Here is a 12,011-nt window from a genome sequence, read left to right on the forward strand (position 1 = left end):
GGTGTGTGACATCAAAGTACCGCAAGAGCTTTAGAGAGCAGACGACTTCTTGTGCTTCTGAATCTCTCTCGCGGTACTTTGATGGCAAACACCCAACGCGGCTATGGCCAATGGTTCAACACGCCAAATGGTTCACCAAATTCATTCAAAACATGGATTAAGAAATGAAATGGGTTGCTCGGAGATGAACAGTTCTGATTTGTCTTTATATTCTGGTTGGCGAAATTTAACAATACAGACAACATTGTGTCTAAAGTAACACAATACTGTTGTATAAGATGAGTATCAAATTTGCATGTGTGTGATATTTCTTAACTATGTGATGTAAATATGACACAATCTCAAACTGGCGTTTTGCCCCGTATCTTAAATTTTAGGGATATTTTCTAGTCTCCATCACGCAGTAAGTTGTTGTTCTGCGCTCACACGGGGCACGTGCGTTAACTGCGTTAATAATTTTAACGCATTATTCTTCTCCATAATTAATCTAGTATTTTCAGCAGCTAAAAAAACATTTCTTTGTCATGCGAACCTTAGAGGAACATTCAATTTTAGCATTTTGAAACGGTTCATTTTGAAAATGTTCTCTTTAAGAACATGCTAATACATTGCAACATTAGGAGAACATAATATTAATGTTAAAGGAATGTTCCATAAACATTTTTTTAAGTTTTAAGCCTGTTTTCATCAGTAAAAGTTATGGGAAAATTCCTTTTTATCTGGGAATGAGAATGTAGGAAAGCAATACTAAAAAAGCGAAGAGAAACGAAATAAAGTGTAACACTATGTAACTCTTCCCAGATGACCTCTGTGTTGTCAGGCAGCGATTTAACCGTTGAACGCTCACCACACAAATAACAGCCTGTTGAGAGCCCAAATGAGCTCACGAGAGGAACAACGATCAGACATGTGTGATTAATCAACCGAATGATTTATCTGAGGACAGAGCCTTGCTTTACCAGTGTGTGTGTGTGTGTGTGTGTGTGTGTGTTTTCCAAAGCCGTTTCCCAATACATCATGTATAGCTTAAATGTTTGTGCTTTGACTTTCATTGGGTTTGTCTGTTTGGTTTTGGACGGAGTTGGGAAATCTAATCTCATGATTTGGGAATTGTATGATCCGTGTTTTGTGGAATGTTCTCACACACCCATGAGCCTGATGTGACATTGATATACTGTGGGGCAGGAAGTGATTGAACTTATTTAGTTTGAATCTCTGTGTTTAGTTTGCTCTAAGTGTCTCAGACTTTGATATAATATTCCCACGTGTGTCTGCTTCAAATTAAGCATGCACTGAAATCAACGGCTTACCCTAAAACTGTGTAAATACACGTCAAGTACAACTGATGCTGTTGGTTTTCGTTTTATAAATCTTTCTATTTTGAACTCCAAAGGTTTGGAGAAAGTTATTTCTAGTGTTCCTGTGGCTCAGTGGTAGCGCATTGCATTAGAAGCGCATAAGATTGTGGGTTCAATTCCCAGGGAAAACACATACTAATAATATTTTTTGATTTTATTTTTATTTATTTTTTTATGAATGGATAGCTTGAATGCACTGTAAGTTGCTTTGGATAAAAGTGTCTGCTAAATGCATAAATGTAAAGACTGGATAACTGTAAGACGAATGGTGTACTAATGGTACATAATATAGCATAACATACATAACATAACCAACAAGCCACCTTAGACTGGTTTAAGCAGGACGTTTTGTACAATCATGAGTCATAAGGAAAAAAATGCATATAGCCTGTTATTCATTTAAACAAAATGCACTTGCTTTGTAATAATGCATTGTAATTGCATTTAAACAATGCAACTGTAGTTTTTGAGCTATTTATATAATGATTTACTATGTGATTGCAGTTTGTGTGGATTTCATCAGCAAATAAAAGCTGATATGGTCTATAAGATTGAGACATATATAGACTGATCTAAGTATAACATCCGAGTGCATGCTGAAATATGCATGTTTTACAGCACACAAATGAGCCCAAATATCAGCTCAATAACATCTTTATTTGTCTTTCTCTGAATGTAACATCATAATTTCATCTTTTCAAGCTGAAACTGGTTAAATCAGTCTTCAGGTCTAGCTATGAGTCACATGGTCTCCAAGCCTGGCATGTGCCCAAAACCCCTCAGCTTAAGCTTAGTGGTCAAACCTGGTTTAAGCAGGACGCTTTGTCTAATCATTTTTGCTCAATGATTTTAGTGCATGTATGAAGTCAGTTCTCCTCATGTTTTTCTCATTCATTGCATTAGCTGTTTTTCACTCAAATAATATACACTTGTTTGGGTATTTCGTATGTAATGACATTCAGACATCGGTATTAAAAAATATTTTCTTTATATCCACCTACACTTATATATATATATTGAGGTTGTAAACAAAGATCACTGGAGTATAGTATGTTTTAAATACTATTTCAGTCTTTCTACTGTAACCCCTTTCCTTTGCAATTACTGTATGTATAAAATATATTAGCAGTTTCTGAGTTAAATAGTTTCGAATCGAATCCCACACCAATATTTCTTAAGTGCATGCCACACAAACACACACACACACGCGCGCGCGCACATGTTCAACAGTTACTGCAGTCTCTGAATAAGTCAGAATCTTAAAGTACCACAACTTCAGGATACTTATACAAGAAAACTGACTGAATTTAAGGCAATCTCTTTTGTCAACACTAAACTGGCTTGCATTTGCATTGCATATGTATTCTTGCATACGCCATTGCATGCTATTATATTATGGCTCACTATACAACAGCAGGAAAACATATATACTGTACATAGACGTGCACCAATATCAACAGCAGACATTCACACTAGATGCTCACGGGGATTGTGTCCTTGGAGAACGACTATAAGACAACATGCTCACAGCTGAGACCACAGGGAAAAGACTAAATAATCTAAATAATTTCCGTGCTTCTAAGTCCCCAGTATTACAGCGTCCCTGCATTATTCACCACCAAACTTTTGCCAAAATCAATGTGCATGTTTAATTCATTTTGAAAAAGGACTTTTCAAACATCATCATCACAAGCATGCAACATCCGGCTGCGCCTGCCTTCAGGACGAGCAACAAATGTCATTTTAAGCCAAATGCAACTGTATTGTGGGATCAAACACATTATGACTACATTATCTTATCCTTTCAAACAATCTCTCGTCTTCTGCATTATATCTCTACAGCGGTAATCTGCTTTTACTGGGCGAAGCCCTCAAATGTGATTACTTCACAACAGATAACAACAAGAAAAAAAAAGCCTACCTATGCCACAGCATGGAGTATGAATTAAAGCTACACTATGTCCTTAAGGACTCCATAAATCCAATGCTAAACAGGGGCTCATCCTACTGAGTGAGTAGGGCCACCTACTGGGGCTGTGGATATTGCATGAGTGGCTTTAATTGGAGGCAGAGCTGCAAAACTCACAATTTGAGCAAATCTCACTCAAGAGTTTATGATTTACTAACAACTGGTCACTTTTGTGAGTGTGTGATGATGAAAATAGTGTTTTTCTTGAAGTGAAAAATTTGCATTAATGAAGATGGCTGACGGTACTGTATGTTATCGAAGAAAACCTGTAGGTTTGTCTTTCTTGTGTGGTTTCAGTACTTTTTTAGTCAATTTGAGAAGGAAATCTTGGTTTTGCTCAGTTGGATCTATTAATTTGACAAGGTTTCTGCATGTGAACGTGCATAAAGTTTTACAAAAGTTAAGTAAATGGACCTCAAAAATAAATTCATTTTATAAGCTGAATGCAAATGTAGTTTTTGCCTTAAAATTGCTCATTTTATGGATTTGCAATGACCGATTAAATAATAATACAGAATTTAACTTATACTTATTTAAGTATATATGGGAAAGGTTGAGACGTTTTCAAGTCGTGCCGTCAAAGATGCATAGTTTAACAAACTGTGCCCAAAGTATGTTCAATAACATGCATTTCTGTGAACGCAATAGCTAAATGACCTCACGCTGTCTTTATATCCATAAATACTGAAGACTACTGTGGTAGGAAAAGTTTTCAAAGATCAAGTCACCAAATCCCCGAATTACTGAGCTCAGGTTTCCTCGTTCGCTACATGTAAATCATGCGCAAATCAGCATTGATCAAGCCCATTAATGATCAATAGGACTCGAAGGCAAACCTTCTGCACGAGCACGAGCTGTTCTCCTCCCGAGTCTAACTGAAATGTAAGCAGAAATGCGCTTTTCGCCATAGTTTGTGATGTGGCACGATGTTGGCACCCAGTCCTCACCTGATATCTCCTGATGTGGCACATTGTGGAGACTGAAGCCTTTGGTCGTGAACGCCTGGCGCACATCGCTGCAGCTGCGCGATTTTACATCTCCAGCACATGACAGCGACAACAGCAGCGATAAAGAAGTGAAAACCACGACAGGTGTCTTCAACATCCCTCCTGTGCACAAATCCAGCCGATGCGTAAAAAGCGCAAAACCCGCGAGACGCGTTCAGCGCACCGGCGTCTCCAGCTGCAGGTGGACAACTGTTTCAATCATTCAATCGCTCAACAATGATCAATCAATCACGCTTTCTGTCGCGTCCGGCTCATAGCAGAATGCTCGGACGGATCCGCTCAGAACGAACGCGCGCGTGATTAGAACAGCGAAACCTCCAGAAGAGATCCGGAGCGGCGCGCTCTCAACTTCTGCTGTGTGTTTCTATCAGCGGAGAGAAAGTAGCAATCCCTCTCTCTCTCTCTCTATCTATCTCTGCTCTCTCTCTCTCTCTCTCACTCACACACATACACCAACACAGACAAACCGCACAACCCAGCGGTGAGTGTGAGAACATGGAAAAACACGGACTGGATTCATGAAGACTCGTGGAGTTTTGCGTCAGCAGATGTTGAAGCAAAAACTAGAACACATTTTACTGAAATGATATTAAATACACAATACTATAAAATAAAAACAGCAAAAAATAAATGTAATTATTTTTAGCAATTGCAATGATTTATAATTAAGATTTATTAAAAGTAATAAATGTAAAAAAGTTGTTTTTTATTGTTTTAAGTGCACTTATTTCATTTTAAGAAATTTGTAATATAACAGAAATATGTATATAATGCAATCTGTTTTAAATATTTAATGTATAAGTATATATACAATAATAGATGTATTCAATTAATTCAATGCTATTTTGTATTTTTATATGAAGTAAATGTTAATTTATAAATATGCATGAAAAGACTAAAAGAAAGATAACTATTTATAAACTAATTAACTTTTTTTAACTAAGTTTTACTCTTGATCTTATGTTTTATTTAATGTGTTTTGTCTTTTTTTACGTCACAAGGTAATATAATGGCAATTCGATGTGAAATTAGATATCTTACATATCAGAAGAAAAATATATATAAATACTTTTTCTAGTTTTGTGAAAGAACGAAAGAAAGAAAGAAAGAAAGAAAGAAAGAAAGAAAGAAAGAAAGAAAGAAAGAAAGAAAGAAAGAAAAAGAAAGCTGTCTCCCTCTCTCGCAGATGAACCGCACAGCCCAGTGGCCAGTATCAGAACAGAGAAAACACGGACTGGATTGGTGAAGGCTCAAGGAGATTTGCCTCGGGAGTTCCTGGATCTGGACTCTCTAAGCTCAAGCTGTCAGCATCGGATCTATTCGTCATGCTTTGCCCTTTTCTTATGCAATTCAATGGATTTTGTATGAGAAAATGTGCGCTAGATTGGCATGACAATAACTGATGCTGTGAATGGCCAAGGCAGTGCAAAAAATCACTAAAACAACAAAGTAACAGTGAAAACAGTAAACAATAAGCATAAAAAAATATTAGGAGATTAAAAAAAAATATTTTAATTAATTAAAAATCATTCAAATTCTTCATTCACTTCAAAACCGTGATATAATGCATGACATTAACAAGACTAAACCTTTTTACTTCACTGTACTACATCCAATCCTGTATTTATTTATGTGATGAATGTTGTGCAATAGTGTTAGTGTATTATTTGGTCAAAGTATTTCTGTCTTAATTGCTTTAAAGGGATACTCCATCCCAAAATGAAAATGTTGTCATTAATCACTTTAGACACCCCCATGTCGTTCCAAACCCGTAAAAGCTTTGTTCGTCTTCGGAACACACTATGGGACAGTCTCAAGCCTCCAGGTTTTATTCCAAAATATCTTAAATAGCGTTTCGAAGATGAACAAAGCTTTTACAGGGTTTGGAACGACATGGGGGTAAAGTGATTAATGACAAAATTTTAATTTCGCGGTGGAGTAACACTTTAATCGGCTTCAGTTCAAACACATTTAATTCCATTTTCTCATATCCCTTTCTTTCTCAATAGAAAAAAGGCACATTCTGCATGCATGCATGAGTTCAGTATCAGGACAGGAGCTGTAGTTGAGCCTGTGGGAATCTCTCGACTGACTCACTACACAATCTAGTGTAATAACCAGCAGGATCTTCCCAAACGAGGGTTTGACTTTCCCAGGTCACTCTCTCGTGAACGGTTAAACTGCTGAAGGCATCATCTTTCCAGTTTATTTAGCTCTGATTCGTATTTATTCAGTGCATATGTGAGTGTTTTATACCGCTGACCCTGAAACACCAGGCATATTTTTTTCTTGCATAAAAATGCTCAATCCCAACAAATGCTGAATGCATCTGGTCTTTTTGAACTGGAATTTACTGAAATGTTCCAACATATGAGGTTTCCATATATGTCCAAATGACTGTGCTGTCAACCAGATGTTGAAAATCAATATTAACTGGCAAATATCAAAATTCTGAATATTTAGAGAAACATTTTCAATGATAAATACTTAAAACAATAATATGTATATATATAAAGTAGTATGCACCATGTCTAAAATGATAAACTGAATATGAAAAACCTGAAAATAGTATAAAGACTGAATGAAAAATGTGTTAATGCAAAATAGTAAATTCATAAAATTTTTTTTAAAAAAATGGTGACCCTGGAGCACAAAACAAATCATAAGTCACATTTGTTGCAATAGGTAACAATAAGCAAAATTGTTGATTTTAGTTTTATGCCAAAAATATTTAGGATGGTAAGCATTATGTTCCATAAAATATATTTTGTAAAATTCCTACCATAAATTTAACAAAAATTAATTTTTGATTAGTAAAATGCATTTCTAAGATTTTTTTTTTTTTACTTTAAAGTTGATTTTCTCAATATTTAGATTTTTTTTTTTTTAACCCTCAGATTCCAGATTTTCAAATAGTTATATCTCAACCAAACAAAGTTCTCTTCCTTACAAACCATACATCAATGGAAAGCTATGTATTCAAAACACCCAAAATATCTCTTTGTTTACAATTTGGAATTTTGTTTCAGTGCAATGTTTCGTCCATATTGTAATGTAGAATGAAATAAGAAATAGTCGTTGAAGACTGATCCTGAAACACACATCAGTGCATCGTTCTTGTGATGATGCATCATGTATGAAGCGACGCAGCAGCAGCGAGAGTCTGAAGCCATCGGCCGCGCTCAGCATCCTGAAGATGGATTAGTGTTTCACCACATGGAAGGTCAGTGGTTTTCCTGTGACTGCAGGTGCTGTGTGTGTGTGTGTGTGTGTGTGTGTGTGAACAGGAAGTAGTGCTTTGTTCTGCCTGTTGTCTCAGCAACACGTGTCTCCTCTGAGACCAGCCGTGACCGAGCAGAAAACTCACAGGACAAGAATAAAATCAGTCGTCTCGCATCCTCCGCTAGTGTTACGTTTCTCAACATGTGGTGCAAAATATTTATTGCTTGAATAGATTATTCTTTCCAGTTTCAAGAACTACAATTATTATTATTTTTAGATCAATATTCTACATAATTCATTAAAATTTTCTCAGTTCATAAGGTGCATTGATTTTAACGATAAGATGATCAAATTTACTCAAAAAAAAATATTGTATATTTTATAATCTTTGCCATTTAACTGACTGTAGTAAAAAATGTCTGCTGATTTAGTGTAAAAGGATGCAGTTTGACCACCATGAGTTCTGGAATCTCCAGCTTCTGCTGCTCTCCTGTTTAAACACACACACACACACACACACACAGGAGCAGGAGTCAGAGATGTGTGTTTGATCCAGCTGAAATGAGTCCACTCTGCAAACGGCGGCTGTGAATGGCTGCCTTTGATGTTTCATTCATCTAAGTGGAAAAAGTCGAAAGACTGCAAATCCCACCAGACACAATAGCCTGATATTTTGTCAGGTCTTCTTTTTACTTCTCCATTCCAGGTGCACAATCTTGTGAAGGATCTGAAAACGCTTCTGAAATGTGCGCTGCTGTGGGTTTAACCTCTCTAAACCTGTGCGGGTGAAGCAGCTAAAGCTCAGGACTGCAGTCAAACAATCTCTTAAATAAAAGCTGCGCTCCGTGAGGTTTTATTTACATCTCACTCGCTCTTCTTCATCTCTCTTGGACTTTACACTGACACTTCTCATCAAGCCCAGACAAAATACACACACCTTTGTAGAAAACATACAGATTTCCATAAAACGGAAATGGTTGTTGTTTTAAAGCTTGTAAATCTCATTTATTAAGAATTTTGACATCTATCTATCTGTTTTGTTTATTTTTTATTTATCTTTATTTTTTTAAATTCAGTTTGAAAGATTTTAGCATTACATAATTGCTACAAAGTAAATACAAAAAAATGTTCTTTTAAACACTACATTTATAAAATAATCACATTTCCCACAATGTAAAAAATAAATAAATAAATAAAATAATAATAATATATATATATATAATAATATATATATAAAATATCGAATACAATTTGTAATTAATATAACTTTATCTACAGTTAAAATTATACATATATATATATATATATATATATATATATATATATATATATATATATATATATATATATATATATATATATATACGTATAAAACCTAGTTCAAAAGATTAAAAACTATAATGGTATATCAGTTAAACTGAAAACACTGTAAATAAATAAATAAATAAATCTAGATTATAGTTTGATGCAATTTCTTTCCTTGCTCTTTTTTTTTTTTAAAGTGTTCTTTTTATAAAACCTATCAAACCCATTTAGTTTATAAGAACTATTAAGAGTACCGTGATTAAAGCCTTAACAATAACGGTGTTAAAATATAAGTCCATTTCTTGCTTTTACAGCATCCAATAAAAATCGATCACTGGCAAAACATCTACTAAATATTTGCGACTCGCAGGTTGCTGCAAACATTTTATTTTGCCAGAATCTACAGCCACTTTTGAATGTCCGCCAATACGGATGCTTTTCCTCCCATAATGGTGTATTTACTGCCTTCTTCCTACCGCATTGCTGATTTCTGTGCAAACTAACCCTTTAGATGCACTGTGCAGGAAAGCATCTGCTGGAAAACTTGCTAACTCAACCCCAGATTAAGCAGTCAAACTAATAAACAGCATCAGGTTTCCACACAGTCAAGGACGCCCTCCGTGATGCTCTGTCACCACTTGTTCTCCAGCGAAGAAATAAGAAAACAAGCCTTGTGGAGCATCTTGTGCTCCTCGCCCTGGAAGAAATAAATCACATAACCGGATCAACATGAGGTGGCCGGTGTTCTGCCAGAGCTGCTGGACGCATACAAATGCTGCTTCCCGACGGCAACGGCTCCCAAACGCCGCTAATGATGCTTCTGCAATGGTCTGGAGAACAAAGATAAAATAGAGCGACGCGGAGGAACCACGCAGCACACTTTGATGTGCATTTATTTGCTTTTAGCCTCAGGAATGTTTACATGAGGTTGCATCCTAATAGTCTTGTTGTTCTGTTCTTTCATGATGTAAAAGAGCATCTTTCTCTGCTCACTTCTGTCAAAACCAAATATGCTTTGTGGAGATAAAGAACTAACTATCATATCTCGCTCTCCAGATATTTATTAGATGATCACAATAAACTAGCAGCCCTCGGTCATGACCACTCGCTGTGCTGATGTGTGTTACGCTGAGGGCTTTGTTAGCACTAACTAAGCAGAAGTCAGCAATATTTCCTCTCTGTTCTTATTAGCTGAGCTGTGCTACAGGGCCTTTGCTCTGTTTAAATGTAAAACATGCTTGGTTTTTTAAGTGTTGAAAGCTAGTAATCGATCATCGGATGTTTGGCATATCAAAATAATCTTTTCATTTATCAAGGACGCATTCAACTGATCAAAAGTGACAACGAAAGCATTTATATTGTACAAAATTTATATTTCAAATGAATGCTCTTCTTTTGAACTTTCTATTCAACAAAGAATCGTGAAAAATCAAATGTATCATGATTTCAACAGAAACATAAAAATTAAGCTTTGATCACAGAAATATTTTTTTTTTATTTAAACAGTTCATTTAAATTGTAATAATATTTAACATTATTACTGATATGTCTGTATTTTTTGGATAAACAAATGTATTCTTGGTCAGCAGAAGAGACTTTTTTCAGAAATGTTAAAAGCATCATCAGATACAAACAGCAAACTTTTGAACTGTGGATTTATAAATGACTTTGTTGGTTGTTATGAATAATAAAACAGGTAACAGTGATGCTTTTATTCTTCTTGTAAACAGTTTATATCTTGCAGTTCTGAAAAACAAAAGTCCAAACTGTAAGATATAAACTACACTTATATTTATTTGGTAGAACTGCTAGAAAAATAGTCAAGTCTCATAATTTTTTCATTTGTTATGACTCCCCCCCCCCCCCCCCCTCACAAAATTGCAAGGAAAAGGTTTTATACTGAGGTTCTGTTTTGTTTTTTGTTTTTCTTTACATAATTTAGATAATTTTTTCAAAGAATTCTAAATATACATCTTGAAATTATTTTTTTAAAGGGGTCATATGGTTTAATGTTTAAAAAAACATTATTTTTTTCAAATACTGTACATTATTGTGGCTCCTTTATGCCCTGCCTCTTTCAAACAAATCATTTTCTACAAACTCCCTCCTTCTGACAAGTGTAGTCTGCTCTGATTGGCCAACTGACCCAGGGCATTGTGATTGGCTGAACACCATAAGCACTCGTTGGAAATGTAATGTGAAATAATTGCGAGCTTCATCTTTCAAAAAAATTTAAAGACAGTTAAAAATGTCCTTAGTTTTACCATCAGTTCAAGCCTAAAAGAGAAACAGAGAGGTGTGACAGACACAGTGATGAAGCTCGTATGTGTTTGCAGTAACAAGATACTGAGAGTTAAGAGAGCTGACTCCACTGTGTGACCAACACTCTCTCTCTCTCTCTCTCTCTCTCTCTCACACACACACACACACACACTAACACGACTCGCAGAGCTCCGCATTTGAACATTCAATAGCAAATAATTAAATTAATAACAAAACATGCTTTCAGTAGCTGATTCAGAAGCACCAGATTGTCATAGCAAAGTCAGAAAATCCTCCTCTCCTAGGTCATCCATAAAATGCATTGCTGTTCTGTAGTAAGTAAACTTGAAGATTCCTAAATGCATCTACTTTTGGAAGAACAAATAAAGTGCTTTTTCTTTCTCCTAGACACAAACAATATCTCTCTCACATGGCTGCTTCAGCACGAACTGTGTTACTGAAACCACGCCTTCTTTTTTTTTGCGTCAACATTTGGGCGGCATTATGCAAATATTTCCACAAAGAACTGTTGGGGGCGTGTTTAAACGAAGCGTTTTAAGGGGCGTGGCAGAGTCTTAACTTTGATAAAGTATATTTCTTTGGATTTGAAACTTTAATCCTTGCATCTTTACAGATCGTCTTCATGCACCAAGAGCTTGTAACACAAAACAAACAAACTAATAAACAAAAACTTGCTTTAAACTCTGAATTGCAAGTAAAAAAAAAAAAAAAAAGCCACAATTCTGAGTTTACATATTGCTATCTTATCTATATATTCCCCTCTGGTCATTCTTAGTGTACATCCTGATTTTTTATTTTTATTTATTTATTCTGTGGCAGAAGCAGGTTTCCATAGGTTGCACAACAAATACACCCCGGAAACCGATT

General features: G+C 35.6%; 1 protein-coding gene across 2 annotated transcripts in view; it reads right to left on the reverse strand.

The window, feature by feature from the left end:
- Nucleotides 1–4,752, reverse strand: part of LOC113044638 (glypican-6-like) — a 184,598-nt gene extending 179,846 nt beyond the window's left edge. For both annotated transcript variants that reach the window (XM_026204785.1, XM_026204784.1), the window contains exon 1: nucleotides 4,275–4,752. In XM_026204785.1, coding sequence (XP_026060570.1) covers nucleotides 4,275–4,431 — 157 coding nt within the window. In that variant the 5' untranslated portion in view covers nucleotides 4,432–4,752. The remainder of the gene's footprint in view (nucleotides 1–4,274) is intronic.
- Nucleotides 4,753–12,011: the final 7,259 nt, after the last annotated feature.

Source organism: Carassius auratus, chromosome 26 (genome assembly GCF_003368295.1).
Source record: "Carassius auratus strain Wakin chromosome 26, ASM336829v1, whole genome shotgun sequence".
In the NCBI taxonomy this organism is placed as follows: Eukaryota; Metazoa; Chordata; class Actinopteri; order Cypriniformes; family Cyprinidae; genus Carassius; species Carassius auratus.